This window comes from Mauremys reevesii, linkage group 4 (assembly GCF_016161935.1).
Source record: "Mauremys reevesii isolate NIE-2019 linkage group 4, ASM1616193v1, whole genome shotgun sequence".
Classification (NCBI taxonomy): Eukaryota; Metazoa; Chordata; order Testudines; family Geoemydidae; genus Mauremys; species Mauremys reevesii.
Genome location: NC_052626.1, coordinates 96,107,878 through 96,131,501, shown reverse-complemented (window position 1 = coordinate 96,131,501; position 23,624 = coordinate 96,107,878). Strand labels below are relative to the sequence as shown.

General features: G+C 41.7%; 1 protein-coding gene across 2 annotated transcripts in view; it reads right to left on the bottom strand.

Moving 5' to 3' along the window:
• DKK3 (dickkopf WNT signaling pathway inhibitor 3) overlaps positions 1 to 12,343 on the bottom strand; it is a 55,568-nt gene extending 43,225 nt beyond the window's left edge. Inside the window, exons 1-4 of one of the 2 annotated variants that reach the window (XM_039538662.1) lie at positions 12,327 to 12,343; positions 11,515 to 11,749; positions 5,300 to 5,437; positions 4,717 to 4,800 (exon numbers count right to left, since the gene is read on the bottom strand). In XM_039538662.1, the coding sequence (XP_039394596.1) occupies positions 4,717 to 4,800; positions 5,300 to 5,437; positions 11,515 to 11,706 (414 nt within the window). In that variant the 5' untranslated portion in view covers positions 11,707 to 11,749; positions 12,327 to 12,343. Of the gene's footprint in view, positions 1 to 4,716; positions 4,801 to 5,299; positions 5,438 to 11,514; positions 11,750 to 11,923; positions 12,074 to 12,326 lie in introns of those variants that run through there. The other variant, XM_039538661.1, reaches the window with a different exon arrangement.
• Positions 12,344 to 23,624: the final 11,281 nt, after the last annotated feature.

The following is a 23,624-nucleotide window of genomic DNA, read 5'->3' as shown; positions in this document are numbered from 1 at the left end:
GGCATTTTTATTCTGTCCGTCTTTACTGAATTTCCAAATAGAAGTTAAAAAAAATGTGTTCCACTTTTTAAAAGGAGGTGGGGGAATAATACCTGAATTGTGCGTTCTACTATGAAAGAGGTTAAAATATCCATTGCTGCTTGTGAGCTATTGTTGAGTGCATAATGGCCAATGTTTGCCTGCACAGTCACTGGATTGCCAGCACTATATCTACCTCATTATTGTACAGAGCTTTTTATAGATTCCAAGGCTAGAAGGGATCATCTCTCCTCCAGTATAATGCAGGCCATAGAACTTCCCCAAAATAACTCCTAGAGCATATCTTTTAGAAAAACATCTAATCTGGATTTTAAAATTGTCAATGATGGAGAATCCAGCATGACCCTTGGTAAATTGTTCCACCGGTTAATTACTCTCACTGTTAAAAAATGTATACCTCATTTCCAGTCTGAATTTGTCTAGCTTCAAGTTCCAGCCACTGGATTGTGCTATCTTTCTCTGCTAGATTGAAAAGTCCATTATTAAATACTTGTTTACCATGTAGACATTTTTAGACTATAATCAAATCACCCTTTAACCTTCTCTTTGTTAAACTAAATAGATAGAGTTCCTTTATTCTATTACTACAAGGGATGTTTTCTAATCCTTTAATCATTCTTGTGGCTCTTCTCTGAACCCTCTCCAATTTATCAACCTCCTTCTTGATTGTAAGCACCAGAATTGACACAGTATATTTAGAGCAGCGGTTCTCAAACTTTTGTACTGGTGACCCCTTTCACATAGCAAGCCTCTGAATGCAACCTCCCCCTCCCTTATAAATTAAAATTAAAAACACTTAATATATTTAACACCATTATAAATGCTGAAGGCAAAGTGGAGTTTGGGGTGGAAGCTGACAGCTCATGACCCCCTGAGGGGTCCCGACCCTCAGTTTGAGAACCCTGATTTAGAGTCGAAGAGATTGCATATAAAAACATATCTAAATTAAGATATTTACAGTAACATTTTGTATACACGTAGACCTACAGCATCAAGTATTTATGGTGTTGCATAAGTAACAATAACCCCAATATCTCCTTTATCAAAATATATAGTTAAAAAAATTGCAAAAAAACGTAACATACAAAGTGTTAGACAACGTCATTGTACTTATTACTATCCTTACCCAACTGTAAGAAAATTCCAAAATATGAGCTGGAAGAAAGAAAATTTGGCTATTCTGATAATAAAAACAAATTGTCTGAAAACAATTTTGAAAAATTTAAGGCACTACTGTACCACCACTTATGTTTCCTTTATATATGCCATATGGTGACTGTAAAAAGCTTCTTCTCTGAGAGAGACTTAATTGGGGGAAGGAGTCATTAACATGGGGAAAAATATCTCTTTGAAGTTTTCAGCTTTGGGGTTTTAAAATATATTACACTACAAATAGTAGTTCTTATAAACCCAGATACTTTAAACAAATGTCTAGCAAACTATGTACTAGGAAAAGCAAACAAAAGAAGTTCAAGTCTATGGTGTGAACTTGCTGGGGAAAATTTAGTAGTTGTTCCAAGAAATACTCCATACCGACACGTGTCCTTATTAGCAGGAATGCTGCATGACTTACAATCTGGCTGTCATTCTACTTTGATACACAGCTTGCCAGGAAGTAAGATTACAAAATTAGTTTCATTCCCAAGTACTATACTGCACATAAGAGATACACATTAACCCCTTCACTGCTATAACTGTGTTCCACGTTTTCTTTTAAGCAAATCTACCTGGTACCCAGATAATACAATGTTTAAAGCCTTAAATCAGTGGGGTTGGATCTGGCCCTAATCTAGACAGACACTATTCAGCATTAGATTATGATGCCTCTTCTGTTTACCAGCAGACAAGCAGTAGTCACTTAAGATCTGCAAGTGAGTGGTTCCCTTAGCATAAAGGGTCCATAAACATAAGCCATTCCAAGAATTCCCATGTTCCTTGCACCCACACTCAGTTTCTCCCTCTGCCAACTTTCACACTGCAGGCACCTTCCTCCTCTTGCCCCCAGTTGCTTCTTTCTAGTCTCCTCCTTACCCTAGTGATGTCAGAGCTTGGGCCTTCTCTGCTGCCTTGATCCTTTCAATGTTGTCTTCAGCCTCACTTCATTAACCCATTACAATTTTCACCCTGACTTATTTCCTCATACAATTGTCAGCATCACTGCTCTCCCAGCCCCATGGTATTCAGCCTTGTTTTCTCTCCGTCCCCTCGGCCATACCACCACCTCCAAGAAGCCTGGCTTACCCTCACTGCTGCAACTTCAGCTACTTCAAGCCGGTGCTTTATAGTGCTGCAGGACTGCAAATTGGTTGGTGCAAGTATGGCACTTTGTTATATCTCCCTTAGCAGTACATCAAGAACCAGTGGGGTGATCTTCCAGTGTGGAATGAAGAATAGACTTATAAGCCAGAGACCCAAGGAAGTGTTGGTTTGCCTGCAAGCAGCTGTAGCACTGGTTAAACAAAGGGTTCTCCCCACAAAAGATGGCAGCCCAGAAAAAAGAAACTAATTACTGATAGCAAGACAGTAGCAGTGCACTGTTATTCCAGTCCATACTGCCCCATGCCAGCATGCCTCAATGTGTCCCTGGTGATTGCCTCTGGGGTTTAAACTGATTCCAGTTCTGAGGGTGATCTATGCAATGTAAACACCCCCTCCTAGGGACTGGACTGAGACAACCAATTCATTTTGGCTAGGACACCAAAGAGCTGCCAGGCAAAAGTTATTTTCCAATCATACCAACACAGACCAGACCAAAGGTTCTAAACTACAAATAGAAGGTACTTTATACAGTTATCAGTGTCCTGGATAAATTGTAAATATTCATGCAAGATAAAGTTATTACTGTTTCAATAATTAATATTTTATTATATTTGCTAGCAGCAAGACTTCTCAAACATACATGGCTATTGAGAAATCCCCTTTCATCTCCATTTTAATAAAGCTGGTGGAGAAATTTTCATGCTGATGCTAACAGAACAAGTTTAATTAGAGTTCAGTAACAGGATAAAGGGCAGTATTATTCCACACAGGCTCCCTGAGCAGGACTGACCCAGCAGCTTGTTCCAAGAAAGAAGCAAAATAAACGTGAAAGATGTGATAACATAAGAAAGGCGCCAGGAGGGGCGAAAAGAGACAAATCGCAGCAATATCAGAAGCCAGAAAGCTGTTGTAACCTAAGCACAGTAAGTGGAAGATTTATGAAAAGCACGGTAAATTTTAGCTCTGCAACCATTTCAGTGTTTGACTATCATTGGTATTCTTTGATTACCAGACAAAGTACTTCTCTGATCTAAAACTGCAAATTCTCAACAAGTTAAATTTTGGAACCATGTGATAAATTACATATTTTGCACCACTGACTGTCTCACCTGCACGCTATCCATTAAATCCAATAGGATTCCTGATGGTAGTAAAAATAAACATGTACATAAATGCTTGAAGGAATGAGGCCTGATTGCTCTCTACCAGGTTTATTCTTTACTTTTCACCCCACTGACCAGCTTCAAACAACCATCTTCTTAAAAAATAAAGCCACCAAATTATCTCTCTCTCTCCAAAATATGGAAATTCCATTTTCCCAATCTCTGGTATTACACTAGCTTGAAGTACAGAATGAGCAATATTCTGCATCACTGCCTGAAAAAACCTTGGTTTTTAATATTTAACTAACAAAACCTAACAAACAATTAAATTTCTCTGGGCATCTCTGAACAAGAGATTTGAAAAACAGAAGATGGCTATAAATAGTATCAATAACTTTTTCTAAAACTTTCTAAAGATGTTTTCTGTAAAATATGAGGCACAGACAGAACACCTATGGAGTAGAGTGACACCAAGGAAATATTAGCTCTCATTGGAATGATCTGCATAATCAGGATGTGGCAATACCCCCATCCCAGCTCATACCAACGAAACCTTTATACCCACCATCATGCCAACCCACAAGATCAGAATTCTTCTTCCACATTATGCTACACTTCAAACCTTGTGGTGCTAAGTACCAGAAGGTTGTCAGGAATAGAAGATACTGGAGTTCAGGCAGTGGACTATAATTTAATTTCCTTAGCCATTGGCCTGCCTGATAGTGTTGCTCTGAATATCTGGCTGAATGACATCATGCAGCGGCCAAAGAACACAGTGAAGAAACCACCTACTCTGATGTTCTCTGTACCCCACAGATGGCTGAACTTCAGCAGTGAAGAACGTATACGTCAGATTCTTTTGTGCAGTAATTAGTTATGAAAGAGGTGCCAGGGCTGAAGCAACTTTTTTTACATTCATAACTGATGCAGCAAGCCCAGAGGTGCTGGGGCTATGAACTGCCAAGGCTCAGCCCTGGCACAAGTTAAGCACTGCTTTTGTGCTTTCTCAGGCAAAACTCCCATAAGACTTCAGTATGAGTTTGCATGAATGAAGATAGCAAGTTAGTTTGTAAGGTTCTCTGGGATCCTTCAGTAAGAAGGGAACTATACCAAAAAAGTGTCAGCCTGACACTGGCAATTCCTGGTAGTTAAAAAGTGTTTTGAAATATTATTTTTTGTGTAAATCAAGTGGTTTGTTTTTAATATTTAAAAGTTCTGCTGGGCTGAGCTGTAAACGGAACTGCTTTATTCTAGATGATAAACAAAAACACTGACTTTAATTTTAAAAGAAAAAAAAAAGGTAGTCTTCACTCACATGATTCCTCTTGCTTTTCCCATCTTTTATAGATGTAATAACAGTCTCAGAATAGATTGTTGATCCAGTTTTGTTATCTGTAACCTAATATGGCAAAACAGGAACAATAAATTAGATGAATATGAATGCAATTTTAGTCCTCTGTTACTGTTTAGTACAGTATTACTCTAATGTTAATCCTATTTATTTTTCATTTCCTGCCCTGCAATAGTGACTGCAGCTGGTAAAGTGGATAATGAATCCCACTATTCTTTTTCAGAATGTCATAGTAAAGAAGCTAATCAATCAAGTCTTGAGCAGTGATCACTTTTACATTCCACAGTAAGTAGCATATCTGTATTCCATATTCTCCAGGCATTACTATGCAGCGTGAAAAGTCACTACAGCAATGGAACAAAACAAACCATTTTGCCACATTAACCATTTTCCACTTCCCCACCTAACTGCTAATTCTAGAAGCAAATCATACAAGACGTTCATCAATTCAACTCTAGATTCTCTAAAAATTTTCAACATGTGACAAGCTCTTACTCTGCAAGGCCAGCACAAGCAAGGGTAAATAGTTATATGCATTGTTTCATACCTTGTCAATTTCCTGGTGGGTATGAATGGTTTTATTACCAATTTTGGTGTCTGTGTTGGATTCATTATGGTAGCTGGGAGGTAAGTTTTCAAAGTCAACTTCTGATGGGTTTTTTGCCCCTTCTTCCTCAGCCTCCATCTAACAAATGCAATAAACTAGTGAGCAATACATTCATCATCGGTGATTTGTAACCTTAGGCAAAAAACAATAAAATAGAGCAAGCAACACTTTGTCCTACCCTAAACAGTGTCACATTTATTAGTACTGATTTCTATTAGCTGAGGAAGCATTTTCATACATCTCAAAAATGAGCATGCCAGCTTTTTTAATGCAACAGACTGCCCTGTCATGATACTGGAGCACCAAACTCTATTTAAAATATGAGAACAAGGCAGCCTTTCTATGGAATTGAATGTCAGGAGGGTAAGTGGGCGCTGCAGAACTTCTTAATATCCACCGTGTGCTGAAACTGAGTTAACATTTAATCAGTGGCCGGCCTATCAGGCCCTTTTTCCTGATAAACACTACTCTTGAGATAGATTGTCACACCTGAAGAGCAGGAAAAGGTTCTGTAAGGACAAAGAGCATCATCCAAAGTCACTGAAGTCAAGAGAAGGTCTTTCACTGGCTTTGGATCAGGACCTGCATGCTCAATCTTGCACTCCTTATCAACAAGCAAAATTCCCATTGTATTGGAGTGCAATCACAGCCTTAATTCTGCCCCATACATTCCTAGTGCTCTGATCACCCTGGGAAGGAGATGATGAGATCGCTCTTTGAATTAAAGAGTAAAACAGGAATGGAATTTTAAAGTGCACAAAACCAGGAAAGAAATCTTTGTGAACAAGAGAAACTCCTGGGAACATTAACGGAGTTCCAAATAAACTAGTTATTTACTTGAGACCTCTATATTAGGTCTAAAATACTGTAAAGTTCACCAGGTTGATCTTTAGCATTTTTCCCAGGGGCACATGTCCCACTAGTGATGGGTCTTCTTTTTGAGTGTCTGTCTTTTTTCTAACCGTTTTTGCTGTGGCCATTTTTAAAAAGTGTGTAATATTTACAATACCTCATACCTCAGTTCTCTGTACCCATCATTATGTTAATTTAAAATTAATAAGGATGGGGTTAGATTTATCATAGTTGGACCATGGCCAATCTTTCTTTATTGTACAATGCCAAATGTGCTTTGTCAGTGCTTAAAAAAGACATGGTCTCTATTCCATTGGGGCTTACAATCTAAATTAAACACACAATAGAGGACAGATGTACAATACAGCAGTTGTGCAGATGAAGATCAAAAGTTCAGATGTAGTGATTTTAATTAAATATTTTTAAAGATTTATTTCTCAGGTGGTTTATCACAGAAAGGCTTCTTGGAATAACTGATTTTTTTTTGAGAAGGGATTTAAAGAGCAAAGGGTTGGTTTGAGGCACAGTATAAAAAGGAAGATTTGTTAGAGGGGATATAGAAAAAGGCTCCTTGCAGAGAATGGGGAGGAATGTAGAGGATGTTTTGGTGGATAATACACTGGACTAGGGCTCATAGGTTCAGTTTCTGGCTTAGTGATGTTTCCTTTCCTGTGTGATCTTGGGCAAGTCACTTAGTCTCTTTGCATCTCAGTTCCCCATCTGTCAAATGACAGCAACATGCTCTTTCTCCCACTCTGTCTAGTTTATTTATACTATAAGCACTTCGGGGCAGGGACTCCCTTCTACTACATTTTTGTACAGTTCCTAGCAAAATAGGGGACTGATTTCAGTTGAAGCACCAAATGCTACTGTAATACATATAATAGATAGGAAGAAGGCCTGTGTTAGTGAAGGGCACTAGGAGGAAATGATATCAAAGATAAGCAGAAGTGTAGGTATGTACACAACTGAAAGTGAGGGTGAGAAATGTGAAGACAAGCGGAATGTCCAAATGGTGGAAAAGGAAGATTGTTTCTGCAGCAGCGGCAGCATTTTGGCTCTGTCTGTTTACGTGATGTGCTCATCACCATAGTATCTGAGTGGCTTCCCTCTCCCACAATACTTCATGTTGTGGATAGACTGGAGGAGAGCAAGGCAAGAGAATGGAAAGGAGATGATTGAAGCACAAACAAGGGTTATAATCGAAAGGTGAAGAACATTTTAAAGAGATTATATAGAGAAAAAATGGAAGGAAAAAATATGTTGAGCAGGGAGAGTGTTTATAGGATATGGGTAGGGCACAGAGCGAAAGGTGTGAAAATTCTGCTGCATGGCATCAATTTTATCCTTGACAAAACTAGTGGTATTCCGCTAGGAGCAAAAGGAGAGGGGGAGGAGGGTGTCAGGAGACAGATAACAGTCGGCAAGGTTAAAAGTGCAGGAGTTGATATTGTTGGTGGCACCAGGCATGGCCCAGTGTTGACAGAGGGGTGGAAAATGACAGTGCCAATGAAGGCTCCCTGTATTAGGCCTCTGCTTGTCTGAACCGCTTCCATGTTTAAACTTTAATTAACCCCACAGGCTAGATGGAAAGAATGGAATGTGTGGCAACTAGTTATCAGTACCAGGAGGCAATTATACAGCCTGCTTGCACCTGGCTAAAGGGAGTGAAACAGAATGACCGGTCAAGAAAAGTTACTAACGAGATAATATGTTTTTTGCCAAGTATGATCTAACCTGTTTAGAGTAATTGCTACGTTATAATGTATTTGCTGTATGGGAACTGAAAAGGAGGGAGAAGAGGGGGGGAGGGGGGAGCTGGGCATTGGGGGTAATAGACATGCTTAGCTAAGATCATGTATAAAGACAGAGAGCTGCTTGTCTGGGGTGTCTTGATCTGAGGTGTGTTCCTCCAAGCATCCTGGGCTTTGAGATCTCAAATAAACCTTTTTTTTTTGCTTCTCCACCCTGGTGTGTCTAATTGGAGCAAGGCACTCCGGGCAACGAATCACTGTTGCTGTAGCCTCAGGCCTTTTTGAGTCGGCAAGGTTGAAAGTGCAGGAGTTGATATAAAGGATCAGTTCTGTGTTGCCAGGAAAATGATCATACTCAACGAAGTAAGAACAAATGTGTAGAGAAGGAAGGCTGCATGGTGCCTGGATTTCAGGCACTCAGTAGCATGGAAACAGGAGCAGAGGAAGCAGATATAAAGGGTAAGTAGAACTGAGGATCGAAAGAGTGGAGCAAGTTTAGTGGGAAGAAGGCACCTGATAGCTTAGTTATTGGGCAATTTTCAACCTTTTTTAAAAAGTCCAATTCAAAATTTTTTTACTACAAGTGCCTAAAATAATTGAGAACCATGCATGCTAAACTCCTTTGGAAATCTGACATGTTTGTTTATGTGGCTAAATCTTGAATTCAGTGCCTAAAGGTTTAAAATGTGGGCCCTCATTCACAAAATGATGCAATGACCTAACAAAGTTCATCTAGTTATAGAATATCATGAACCATTTGAAATTTTCTCCTCCTCTTACAACATAGAGTTGAGCTTTTAAAAAACTGTTCCCAGATTGAGAACAAATTTCAGTCTAGAACAAAATTTTATAGTGCTGTTAACCACTGAAAACAACTACTACTAATGGAAATTCTGACACATTCTTAAGGATAGTTGCGCCTGAAGCACAGGACAAGGCTGTTTTCCATAGAATAAGAATTTGCACATTATAAAGAGAGGTTTTTATGTGGATTTTAATGGAGCTGGATTCAGACAGCAAGAGTATAATGTAATAAATGAGTAAACCAAATCTGTGTTCCATCTTAGGGCTCATTCTGTTCTACTGCAGTACAGAAGTGTGAGTTTACTCGTACATCAAGGATGGAATAGGCACACAACTCCCTTATTTCCATCTGCAAAAAGACAACATCTCTGAGGGGAATCTGCTCCAAAGTTACAACATTTTTAGGCAGCATCTTTAAGCTTCTGAGAGAGCTTTCAGGGGCAAATGCCTGCAGGGGAAGCCCTGTGACAAAAGCGTGCTGATAGGAAGCCAAAGCAGAGCTACAGACAGAGGCAGTCTGGGGGCACAGGGCCTCCCCATGGCTGACCCTGTGCCTCTGGCCAACAGCCTGTGGGAATCTGCAGGACATGGGAGAGAAGCTGCATGCCAGTGGAAAAATTTGGAGTAAGCTATGAGGAAACAGCAGCACCTGAGCACAAGTTACTTGAACTTTTAGTACATTGCGTGACTGAAAGTGCAACTAAGACAGGCTGTATTTTCTCTGCCATTCAGGGAAACTGACAGCTTGATGCAGCTGAAACATCTGAAATATTAAGAAATAATTTCCTCACAGACTTATGATGCAACCATCTAAACAAAAAAATATACTGCATTCCATTTCTGTACTTTAGTTACAGTGCTCCATCGGTACCATGTCAACATTCTATAATGAAAATGCTGACAATCTTGCATTAAACGTTTAGGGATTTGAAGTTAGGCAGTAAAATTCACTATAGGCTGACTGAAGAGTCTCAGCTCAACAGCTAATACAGTCATTTAAAAAAATATATAGTTTTTGCTATTTTAAAATGGTAAATTTTGCCCTGACATTTTGTCCACTACTCTCAGTAACTTCATCCGAAGTTGCCTACAAATAGCCAAGGTTAGAATTTGGCCCTAAGAAAGGGTCCGGGGAGAAAGGAAAGGAGTTAACTAGACAGTTTTAAGGTTTCAAAACTTCTTTAACAAAATGAATTTTGGATCCAAATTTAGGCCCTGCTCCCAAAAGTTGCTGAGTGGCTTCAACTGCAATTGACTTAATAATAGGAAATAAGCATTTGTAATTAAAAAAAAATACCTAGGAGAGGGAAGTTTAAAAGAAAAATACCTTGTTTTCTGCACAGTCAATTCTCTATAGGCCAGCAACAACTTAGGGGTGGTCAACCTGAGCAGGAGCCAGACTTTGCCAACAGATGTTGCCAAAGAGCCACAGTAATAAGTGAGCAAGCTCCCATCAGCTCCCCTCCCGACCTCCATGCTGTTCCCAGCACCTCCCACCCATTGGCAGCCTCGCCAACCAGCACCTCCCTATCAGCTGTTTTGTGGCATGCAGGAGGCTCTGGGGGGAGGAGCAAGGGCACTGCAGGCTCAGAGGAGGGGGCAGGAAGGGGTGGAGTGGGGGCAGGGCCTGTGGCACAGCCAGGGGTTGAGCAGTGAGCACCCCTCAGCACATTGAAAAGTTGGCGCCTGTAGCTCCAGCCCCAGAGTCGGTGCCTATACAACTTCTTATTAACGCATATTAACTTCTGAAGAGCCGCATGTGGCTCCGGAGCCATAGGTTGGCCATCCCTGGACTAGTCCCTGGGAACAAAGGGAGGGATTTGTGAGGGGGAAGGGGGGGGGCTCTGAAACACAAGTGAAATAGTTGATGCCTCCAGTGGCTACTCAGTACAATAACTAAAGGCACAACAGAGCCTCAAGAGTTATTTAAAATGCCTTATTTTGTTCCATCTGGGAGATACAGGCAAAACTCTCACTGACCCTTGAATGACACTTCTGTCCACAGAAGAAGTGCAGAATCAAGCTCCAAGCGCTCAACTTTAAGGGCCTGATGCAGCAAGTGAATGAGCATTTCCTAGGAAAGCACGTGCTGAATCTCTAGCCTCAAATGGGATTCAGGGAGATTAACAAGTAACATCTTTGAGGGGAATCAAAAACCTTTTGGAATTTTTAACAAAAACAGAGCAAGACAAAGCTAAGGGTCTACCGCAAACCCACTATTGCACCACATGCATACTACTGAAAGGCTTTCCAGCAGAAGAAATGTCTCCTGGGTTTTGAGGACAGGAATGCTAAAGCAAGAAAACAACCTTCAGTCTTTTAGATATTTTAGTTTCTGATTCTGCTGCTTTTACCTTTGATGAGCATCAGGAGGACTCTCAGATTCTGGGAGACGCTCTGACTCCAGGATGAAGAAATAAATTAATGTTTCCACAGAGTTAATGATCTGCTGCTACATGGGAAAGTGAATACCGGAGAGGAGAAGGCAGCAAAGGGTGGGGAAATATTTCAAACAGCACCAAAGGGCCACGCCAACACACACACGCTATACACACACTGCATAGACACACCCCACTCGCCTCCCCAACCCTAAAGGCGCACACACAAACAGCCTAGACAGCCACACACACACCCTTCGGCCTAGGAACAATCCCAACGAACGGGGGGAAGCCCCAGGCACTAAGCCTCTATCCCCTCCCCAGGCGGGATGGGATCTAGGGGGCCGGGGGGGGGGGGAGGTCTCACCTCCATGACTGCGTTCCGCAGCTTGTGCTGCGTGTCCTCCATCAGCTCCTCCACCTCGCGGAACATTTCGTTCAGACTGGCCTCCTCCCGAGGGAAACTCGGCTCCGGCTCCCCGGGCGGCAGCTGGGCGCCTCCATCCGCCGCCGGAGCTGCGCAAGCCGCCCCCAGCAGCAAGGGCAGGAGCAGGAGCATCCTCAGCCCTGGGCGGTCGCCGAAGCCCAGCCGCAGCGGCCGCCTGGGAAAGAAGAAAGGCAAACGCTGAGCCGGTCGCAGCGGGCCCGAGGAGAGCCCGGCCGCCTGCCCACAGCGACGGCTCGCCCTGCCGCTGGGGCCGGGTCCCCTCCGCGCCCACCCCGGCTCCCGCGCCTGCCCCCGCCGCTCTCCATTGCCAGCGCCCCCGGAGACTCACGCTCTCTCCCAGCACAGACGCGCTCCCTGAGCCGCCGCCTCCCTAGCAGCCCTGGCGAGCCGGGGGGATGCGCGCCGAGCTGCGAAGCCTCGGGCCAGCGGCGCTGCTCTGCTCTGCTCTGCTCCGCTCCGCGCCCCTGGGGCTCGCAGCAGCCTCCCCCGCGGCCGCCTCCCTTGCTATTGGCTGCAGCGGAAGCCGGAGAAAGCGGGGGCTGAGTGAGGTGTGGGAGGGACCAGGTGCCCGCCTGCTCTCGGAGCAGAGTGTGGGGGGCGGGGGCTCGGTGCCAGCCTCCTTCACAGGGCCTGGCAAGCTCCCCAGCTCGTTCAGTGTGAATTGGGGGGCGGGGGAACACGGCTGAGGCTGCCCAGGCTTTGCCCAGCCCCGTCCCTCATTGGCAGCTTGCCTGAAGCTCCTGCAGGGCCGCGTTTAGTGTGCGGGAGGGACAGCCGCGCTACAGACCCCTCCCGAGAAGAGAGGTTGGCTGCAGACAGCCGAGGAGCGCTTAAATGTGCAAGCTCCATCCTACTCCAAGCAGTGGCCCTTTGCATCAAAATGGAGCGTATTATATTAGGGCCTATGATACCCATTGACCACACCCTGTCCTTAAAGGTTAAGAGTAGCAAGTCATCACAGCTCCCACCTTGCAATGCACTATATTGTTACCCTCTGCTTACCATTGTCAGTGTGTGTGGAGTTGTACAAGAGAGAAAAATCAAGCCAAGCCCAGCCCCAGACTGTTAACTCCTGCTTAACTTTACACACCCTGACTTCAGCGCCAAAAGTTAAGCACGTGTATAAGCCTTCGCAAGTTTGAGGCCTAAAAGACAGGATGTGCTGGGAGACCCAGAGGGAAGAATCATTTAAAGGATTATCATCCTTATTTTTCATGAACTGCCAGTTTATGAGTGCTGTAGAAGTGAACTTTTCTTTTTAACATGATCCAAGCGGCCTTTGTTTGTATCAATATACAATCTCACCCAGTGGTTCAGATAAGTTAGTGAAGGAAGGAGAATTAACAAAATATTGCTACGTGTCTCCAACAAGAGGTGAGATTTTTGCATCGGTGTATGGAGTGCTGGCAAGAGCAAGGTGCATTTGAGCTCCTGCTGAGGTGTCTTCTTCACTCTCTTGTGATAATGGGAATGGGCTCCCCTGGAAAAGGATCCTCAGGAAGAGCTCTGAGCAAATGCACCATTTTCTCTCAACTGTACTGGGAAAAGGAGTAAGGGGGGGATGGAAGGGTATCATGTGGCAGCTACTATTTTGTTTGTCCTCTTGCCTGGTGATGTCAGTGTTTCACATCACCAGGTGCAAGGGGTTGCTTTATGGAGGCAATGGAGAGGGAAAAGATTTGAGGAGAGGCATTCCTCTTGTACTGTCTTTACCAAAGACTTATTTGCTGTGCCCCCTTTGCACTCTCCCTTATTTTAACCCTTACCCACATTTCCATATTCAAAGATGAGTGCAGCAGTGGGGCACATTACAGAACACCATGGGCTTCATTTGACTCATGGCTGCACTTTAGTCACCTCTGGCCTAAAGTGTTATATGCTAAGCAGATGAGGCTAACCCTGAGTCCTAAGGTTCCTAGAATATATGTTTGCATCAATGATAGAAAATGCAAAGAAATAGAAAGCATAAGCAGAAAGGTTTAGGGCTGGCCTGTGCCAAACAGCAGCAAAGTCCAGGCAGATTTTGCTCCCCATCCAGACATTTAAAGGCTTTCCTATTGCTGGCATGGGACAGTCTCGGAGTTGACTGTATATGCTGGCTGAAATGATGGGGAAGAGAATTAGAACTCTTTGTACATTTCCAAATGGGAACTGATGAAGGAAGAAAAGATAGCAGGAAAAGAGTTCAGTATGAATTTCAAACCCAATATTGATAGGAATGAGAGTTCTCTGGTAAATATTAGAAAAAATGATACAATTTGGTAACATTTTTAATGCCACGGGGATCGTGGCAGCTGCAGTTTGTCTCATTTATACATTTCTCGTTCTAATTTCCTGTCCTAGGTCAAGTGAGTCATGCTTCCCTATAATTTCTGCCAATCCAAGAATTAACTGGCCTTTTAGTCATCAATATTTCTTGTTTATGGCTGACAAGAGAGACTGCTTTCTATAAGAAGGAATTTCTACATCTGCCTTCTCTTCAGCCTCTTTTTCTTTCCTTTCCTCCCAATACATAGTGTCATGTATTATTAATTATTACTTGCATCTTTCCCATGAGATACAGCATCTTTTCCTCTCTGCTCCTCACCCTAGGAATTCATCAGAGAGTTTTCAGATGATCTTCTAAAGGAAACATGGACTGGTGAGTTCCCTTAAACTATTTTATTTTCAGGGCTGTCAAGGCTAAATCCGAACTGTCACTTTAGGTACAGAAGGTGGGGGCCCGCAAGGATTCTAAAAATTAATACTCATCACTCCAGGCTTGTATTGAACTCCCAAGATTACAGCTTGTCTCTGACATTGGCTTTGTAATCGCTGCCACCACCGAAATGCCAAAAAAAACTTTGGAACCAGGAAGGAAAACACACACACACACTTCTTTCCTAATTTTTAAAAGTTCTAGCCTTCCAATTGGCTCTTTTGGTCAGGTGCCCACTTTTTTTTTTTTAAACTTGTGGGACTTTTTAATCCTTTACAGGTAAAGCAAGTAGAGAACAGATACCAAGAGGGATTTTACAGATAACAGGGGGCAAGCAATAGTAGGTAAATCAGAGCATTGAGACTAATGGCGTGTCTACATAGTGGGGTAATACACTCTGTGATTTCTAAAGCACACTAATGAGTTGTGCATTAATTGGTCCATAGACTTTGGTGGTGTATACTAAAAGTTCCCTAGTTCAGTGGTTCTCAACTAGGGGTCCAGGGACTCCTGGGGGGGCACGAGCAGATTTCAAGGGAGCTGCCAAGCAGGGCCAGCATTAGACTTGCTGGGGCTCAGGGTAGAAAGCTGAAGCCCCACTGCATGGGGGTGAAGCCCAGGGTCCTGAGCCCCACCACCCGGAGCTGAAGCCGAAAACTGAGCAATGTAATTTTGCGGGGACCCCTGTGTGGCGTGGGGACCTAGGCAATTGCCCAGCTTGCTACCCCCTAATGCCAACCCTGATTTTTATATGCAGAAACCAATTATTGTGGCACAGGTGGGCAGTGGAGTTTTTACAGCATGTTGGGAGGGGTGGGGGGGACTCAGAAAGAAAAAGGTTGAGAACCTCTGCCCTAATTCACTTTAATATAGTATTGTTAAAATGCACCAGCAGGGACTACACTGACCAATTAATGCACAACACTTTAGTGTGCTTTAGAAATCACATGCCCATAGAGTGCGTTGTCCCAACATGTAGACAAGCCATGATATTTGGGTCAGTAGCGAGGGCAGAGGGGCCATTCTAGATGTTCTGGGGGAGTAGAAGATACTGTTAGGGTAGGGAAGGCAAGGATTAAATCAGAAAAAGGAGATGTAAACATTTTCTGGAAAGTAAGAGGACATACTGGTGTACAGTACATAAGATTTATATTATTTTATTACACATAATTGCACTGTAAAAATGATAAAAGAAATAATATTTTTCAATTCACCTCATACAAGTACTGTAGTGCAATCTGTTTATCATGAAAGTGAAAATTTAAAATGTAGGGTTTTTTATTACATAACTGCATTCAGAAACAAAACAATGTAGAATTTTAGATCCTGCAAGTCCACTCAGTCCTACTTCTTGTTCAGCCAATCACTAACAGAAATAAGTTTGTTTACATTTACGGGAAATAATGCTGCCCACTTCTTAATTACAATGTCACCTGGAAGTGAGAACAGGCATTCAAATGGCACCTTTGTAGCTGGTGTCGCAAGATATTTATGTGCCAGGTGAGCTAAAGATTCATATGCCTCTTCATGCTTCAGCCACCATTCCAGAGGACATGCTTCCATGTTGATGACGCTTGTTAAAAAAATAATGCGTTAATTAAATTTGTGACTGAACTCCTTGGGGGAGAATTGTATGTCTCCTGCTCCGTTTTACCCATATTCAGCCATATATTTCATGTTATAGCAGTCTTGGATGATGACCCAGCACATGTTTGTTTTACGAACACTTTCACTGCAAATTTGACAAAATGAAAAGAAGATACCAATTTCTAAAGATAGCTACAGCAGTCAACCCAAGATTTAAGAATCTGAAGTACCTTCCAAAATCTGAGAGGGATGAGGTGTGGAGCATGCTTTCAGAAGTCTTAAAAGAGCAACAATCTGATGCAGAAATTACAGAACCCAAATCACCAAAAAAGAAAAATCAACCTTCTACTGGTGGCATCTGATTCATGGTGATGAAAATGAACATGCGTCGGTCTATACTGCTTTGGATGGTTATCAAGCAGAACCCATCATCAGCATGGATGCATGTCCCCTGGAATGGTGGTTGAAGCATGAAGGGTCATATGAATCTTTAGTGCATCTGGCATGTAAATATTTTGCAACACTAGCTACAAAAGTGCCATGCAAATGCCTGTTATCACTTTCAGATAACATTGTAAACAAGAGGCATTATCTTCTGCAAATGCAAACAAACTTGTTTGTCTGAGCGATTGGCTGACTGGACCTGTAGGCACTAAAGTTTTCCACTGTTTTATTTTTGAAGGCAGGATTTTTTTGTACATAATTCTACATTTGTATGTTCAACTTTCATGATAAAGAGATTGCACTGCAGTAGTTGTATTAGGTGTATTGAAAAATACTATTTCTTTTGTTTTTTACAGTGCAAATATTTGTAATAAAAAATAAAGTGAGCACTGTACACTTTGTATTCTGTGTTGTAATTGAAATCAATATATTTGAAAATGTAGAAAACATCAAAAAATATTTAATAAATGGTATTCTGTTATTGTTTAACAGTGCAATTAATTGTGCAATTAATTGTGATTAATTTTTTTAATTGCTTGACAGCCCTAATTATTAATTCCATCAGTTGTTAAGTAAATAAATTAAATTATATGAAATTTATCCTTCTTCATGAGAGTAAGTCTATGGCTCCTTTTGCAGAATCAGCATCTCTGGTCTGTTTCCTAGAAGCTTCTCCATGTGGTGGTTCTCTGACTCCACTGAACTCTGTTCAAGTCAGTGCAGTCCCACAATGGCATAGAGAGAGATCAGTTCACAGAGTAAGTTGAAGGAGTGGGACCTAAGCTTGTAATGATTTCTGAGGAAACAACAATACATTTGAGGAAAACATTTAAATCTTGACACTGCTTTTTTTTAACAATTATCAACCTAATTTCCAATATCAATTCCTGTTATACATTTTTTCCTCTTGCTTTATTCTCTCAGCTGGAGCATTTTATATTTTTGTTCAGTGGCATGGAAGCCTACATGCTGAAAACACCATACATCTTAATTGATTAATGTGATCATTTATTGTTGTTTTTTTAAAACGGAGTTTCTTACACTTCACATTGAGAGTAATAAAGAGGGTTAGGAATGATGACTAGAATGAGTTAATGTATTAAATATATTCCATCCATATCAAGAAAATATAGCATAGGAAACAATTTTGTATTGGAAGGGAGATGAGTTAAATTATTTAATGATCTTTTCCATCTCTATCTTCTATGGTTCATTCTGATTCTGAGTTAATAGATTGTGATCAGTCATCTTGGTAGTAGTGTTATTTGGTGATGTATGGGTGCCAGGGAGCTAATTCACATCTCTTTCATAATAGTTTCATAATTTGAAAGCTTAATTTTCATAGATTTGAGGACTAAGGGAAGATTTGGGTAGGAGATATTAAATATGTTTTTGCTGCTTAGTTATTGTTGGCTGTTGCTGATGCGTTGAAGGGGGATTGTAGAAGTATGTAGAATTAATTTATATTTGTATATTTGATTAATTGTTTAAAAAAAACAACAGCCAGGTATAAGTGTGCCATTTCAGTGAATCTGTAAATCTAAACAAAATAAATAATAATGAAAAAGAATCTCGGGTACAATTTTCAAAAGTGACTTAGGCACTCTTCCAATATAAGAATGTCTCTTTGGATTTAGCTTATATCTCCTGGGAAGGAGTTTAAGCTAAATCAAAAAAGCCACGCATACTGGCATAAGAGTGTCCATGTGTTGTTATTGTTATACCAGTATTACTATATCTGTATTTCCTGAGTAGACAAGGCATTAGGCTTGGATGCTTTTCAAAATGTTACCCCAATCTAACTCGCATTAAAGTCAATGGAAAGACTTCCATTAACTTCAGTGAGAATTGGTTCAGTTCCTAACAGAATTGATGAGGCCCTGAAGTGAAGATATTATAGGAGGATCACCTTTTCCATTCAGGTACCTAGCTATTTATCTGTCTGAATAAGTGAAAGTATCAAAAACCCCATTGTGCTAAAAGACATACAAATTATGTTTTTTATGTGAACTTAGGAAACTTGTAAGTTAACCCTTCCAAGAGTGTCCCTGTTGCATTTTTAGGACAGTAAGAAGGCTGAGGGCATGTCTAGACTAAGAAAATCAGTAGTGTTGTAAAACATGCTGTGGGCGGAAGTTCAGGATTAAATTAACCATAAACAACTACCACATTTTGAAATGAGACTTGCTACAAAGGGTGCAAAATCCTGTCTAAAATCATGTTCGTTGGAACATGTTAGCTAATATATTTTAAAACATGACCTATTTCCGAATGTAGGCTTGAGTAAAGCTCAGCAGTGCTGAAATGTGAATGAGGCAGAGGCACATACTGACGTAAAGAAGCCGCACCACAACAATTTTCTGTACTAAAATATAACTCATTCCTGAACATTAAGTTACAAATTGTTTAAAATGTCTTCTGTGCACCTGAGGCACCCTCGTCACAGTTAGCATCCGATGAAGTGAGCTGTAGCCCACGAAAGTTTATGCTCAAATAAATTTGTTAGTCTCTAAGGTGCCACAAGTACTCCTGTTCTTTTTGCATCTAATGCAGAGGTTCTCAAACTGGGAGATGCGCCCCCATGGGAGGCATGGAATGTATTCTGGGGTAGGAGGTCGGGGGTGAGAAGCTGCTCCGCCTTTGGAGCTGGGCTCCCAGCCAGCAGCCACTGCTCTCCACTCTGCCTTCAGAACTGGGCAGCCGTGTGGCGGGAGCGGGGGCAGTATAAACTACTACAGACACAAAGAAGGGGAGCAGGGGGGCGCAATCAAATAAGCTTGAGAACCATTGGTCTAGTGAGTTGGGTGACTGCGCTCAATTATTTCAAAGAATGGGAGACGTGTGTGTGCATTCATTCAGGAGAGTGGGGGCTATGAGTATTTGATTTGCTTGCCCTCACTCCTTGTTTTTTCTTTTAGATGTCAGGATACCCCATCCTGGTTGTCACTATTTTAGAAGATACCATGCTGAATTTGCTTAGAAAACAGTGCCAGTCATTGTTTTGCCAGTTCATTTTAACATTGAATTCTTGCTAACAATTACATTTCTCTTCCACTTCCCACCAGCATACCTTGTTTGTTTGTTTGTTTAATCAATCAGTTAATTGATAATATAAGAATAGCAAGATATCTACCCAATATAGAAAAAACACAATATAAATCTTATCTTAACAATACCCAAGTATGCAGCCAGCCAACATCAAACAACTCTGGCAGAAGGGCAAACATGGAAGCCAGCAGGCAAGTGCCACAGCATCTGAAAGGATGCCACATGTGAAAGGGGGAGCAGACTAGAGAAACAAAAAACATACACGGGGGGGGGGAACCCAAGAATGAGACATCCAAAAAAAAAAGGGACTTGCAGTGTTCCATAAAGGCAGTCAACAAAGCCTCCTGGCTAGGGTGGCCAGATGTCCCGATTTTATAGGGACAGTCCCAATTTTGGGGTCTTTTTCTTATATAGGCTCCTATTACACACACACACACCCCGCACCGCACCACCATCCCCATTTTTCACATTTGCTGTCTGGTCACCCTACTCCTGGCAGGCCTCCTCCAGGAGGGCATTCCATATTCAATGACCTTTGACTGTGAAAGTCCCTATCCAGACCAGTTGTTATTGAATCTAAGTACAAGCAGTTCCAGTCAACTGCAGGCAGGAACATGGAATAACAACAGGTGATTTGATCAAGTACTTAGGGTTTAAAAGGCCTGATTATATATATTTATATATTAATACTAAAAGCTTGAATTATATCATTTGGCATATTGACAGTAACTGTGTCAGATATAATTGACTCCCTCATTGCCACAGAATGTAGTAATAGCTATATAGCTTCCACATGACTAGAGAAATACCTAATCCAACAGAGGATTTACTAAACTTTTAAGCTTATTGTGAAGCTTAGGAAAATCTACTGGAGAGAATTTCCTGTAAGTATATTAAGAGTTTGCCAGCATTTAGAGCTCAATCCTTTATGGAGTCAATGAAAGTTGAGGATGCTCAACACTCAATGTCAGGTTTCAGAGTAGCAGCCACGTTAGTCTGTATCCGCAAAAAGAACAGGAGTACTTGTGGCACCTTAGAGCCTAACAAATTTATTTCAGCATAAACTTTCGTGGGCTACAGCTCACTTCTTCGGATGCATAGACTGGAACACACAGACAGAAGATATTTATACATACAGAGAACATGAAAAGGTGGAAGTACGCATACCAACTGTAAGAGTCCAATCAATTGAGATGAACTATCATCAGCAGGAGAAAAAAAACCCTTGAAGTGATAATCGAGATGACCCATAGAAGGTGTGAGGAGAATTTAACATAGGGAAATAGATTCAATTAGTGTAATGACCCAACCATTCCCAGTCTCTGTTTAAACCTAAGTTAATTTTATCTAATTTGCTTATTAATTCAAGTTTAGCAGTCTCTCTTTGGAGTCTGTTTTTGAAGTTTTTTTGTTGCAAAATTGCCATCTTCAAGTCTGTAACTGAGTTGTTAGAGAGGTTGAAGTGTTCTCCCACTGGTTTTTGAATGTTATGATTCCTGATGTCAGATTTGTGTCCATTTATTCTTTTGCGTAGAGACTGTCCAGTTTGGCCAATGTACATAGCAGAGGGGCATTGCTGGCACATGATGGCATATATCACATTGGTAGATGTGCAGGTGAACGAGCCCCTGATGGTATGGCTGATGTGATTAGGTCCTATGATGGTGTCACTTGAATGGATATGTGGACAGAGTTGGCATCGGGCTTTGTTGCAAGGATATGTTCCTGGGTTAGTGTTTATGTTGTATGGTGTGTGGTTGCTGATGAGTATTTTCTTCAGGTTGGGAGGCTGTCTGTAAGCGAAGACTGGCCTGTCTCCCAAGATCTGTGAGAGTGAGGGATCATCTTTCAGGACAGGTTGTAGATATTTGATGATGCGCTGGAGAGGTTTTAGTTGGGGGCTGTAGTTGATGGCTAGTGGTGTTCTGTTATTTTCTTTGTTGGGCCTGTCCTGTAGTAGGTGGCTTCTGGGTACTCTTCTGGCTCTGTCAATGTGTTTTTTCACTTCAGTAGGTGGGTATTGAAGTTTTAAGAATGCTTGATAGAGATCTTGTAGGAATTTATCTCTGTCTGAGGGATTGGAGCAAATGCGGTTGTATCTTAGAGCTTGGCTATAGACAATAGATCATGTGGTGTGTCCTGGATGGAAGCTGGAGGCATGTAGGTAAGTATAGCGGTCAGTGGGTATAGAGTGGTGTTTATGTGACCATCGCTTATTAGCACAGTAGTGTCTAGGAAATGGACCGCTTGTGTGGATTGGTCTAGGCTGAGGTTGATGGTGGGATGGAAATTGTTAAAGTCATGGTGGAATTCCTCGAGGGCTTCTTTTCCATGGGTCCAGATGATGAAGATGTCTTCAATGTAGCGCAAGTAGAGTAGGGGCGTTAGGGGACGAGAGCTAAGGAAGCGTTGTTCTAAGTCAGCCATAAAAATGTTGGCATACTGTGGGGCCATGTGGGTACCCATAGCAGTGCCGCTGACTTGAAGGTATATATTGTCCCCAAATGTGAAATAGTTGTGGGTGAGGACAAAGTCACAAAGTTCAGGTGAGCCGTGATATTATTGGGGATACTATTCCTGATGGTTTGTAGTCCATCTTTGTGTGGAATGTTGGTGTAGAGGGCTTCCACATCCATAGTGGCCTGGATGGTGTTTTCTGGAAGATCACCGATGGATTGTAGTTTCCTCAGGAAGTCAGGGGTGTCTCGAAGATCGCTGGGAGTGCTGGTAGCATAGGGCCTAAGGTTAGAGTCCACATAGCCAGACAATCCTGCTGTTAAGGTGCCAATGCATGAGATGATGGGGCGTCCAGGATTTCCAGGTTTATGGATCTTGGGTAGCAAATAGAATACACCTGGTCGGGGTTCTAGGCATGTGTCTGTACAGATCTGTTCCTGTGCTTTCTCAGGGAGTTTCTTGAGCAGATGTTGTAGTTTCTTTTGGTAATCCTCAGTGGGATCAGAGGATAATGGCTTGTAGAATTTGGAGTTAGAGAGCTGCCTAGCAGCCTCTTGTTCATATTCCAATTTATTCATGATGACAACAGCACCTCTTTTGTCAGCCTTTTTTATTATGATGTCAGAGTTGTTCCTGAGGCTGCGGATGGTGTTGTGTTCAGCATGGCTTAGGTTTGGGGGCAAGTGATGCTGCTTTTCCATATTAATTACCAATATCTTAAAGTTAGAGTCAAACTTGTTGACACAGATTTCTTTGAGGAAAAGGACTTTTTACTTATTTGACAGATTACAGAGATTTAGTATGGGACATAGGTTAAAAAAAAAAGGAGAGAGACTATCCATAGCTTACTCCTTGTATTCCTAGAATTTAGGCTGTAACTCTATTTGATACTAGCCACTCCTCAAAGATGATCATAGAATTATCTAGGAGTTAGATTTGTGAAATGATGAGCTGGCACTTGCTGTTCAAGCATATTATTGATGTAGTATTATATAATTAACTCAAATATAGTTATGTAGAATACAAAGATTTTCCCTATGATTACACAATATTTAGCAAGATCTCTCTGCTACATAACTGAAATATGGATATGCCTGGATCTCATTCTTTCACAGCTCATGGGCAGTGTCTGCTTTAGGTTCTTTTTTACATTAAATGGCCAATACTTGACGTAGTAATAAAGACAATTTTTGCATCATGTCCTGTGCTCTGTCTGCTAGACATGAACAGACTGGACAGAGTAGTGAGTCACCTATTATGTATTGCAAGGTCTGTGTGCCTAACTGCAGGAAAACACATGAAACTTCTGCACTGTATGTGCCTACCACACCTTGGAAACCTGGCATATTGCATTTGCTTTAACTTAAACTCTGAGGCCAATGTGAAGAAATTTGGAAGCATCAGCTTTTGAACCACAAGTATAACCATTGTGCCTCAGCAAAGGGCTGTACCTTCCCCAAAACACAGCCAGTCATGTTATATATGCCGTTCAAAGCAACTTTCTCCACTTTAAAAGTGAGCTGTAGCACTGTGGTTCTAAAAATTGTAAAGCAGCATTTATTGCTATTCGTGGTTCATGAGCCTGTGGCCAGGGATGGTCGTTTGTGTTATTAGTTGATGCACAAGAGACTGCCTATACACTTAACACTTCTAGCCTTGACACATCTCAGTATCCCAGCACATCTAAGAAGTGCATATGTTGATTGATGAATGCCAAAGGTGGTGTGGTTGTTAGTGCAGAAAAGCTATTTTTTAAAATTAATATTCCATACTCACAAAATGGTCTCATCAACAC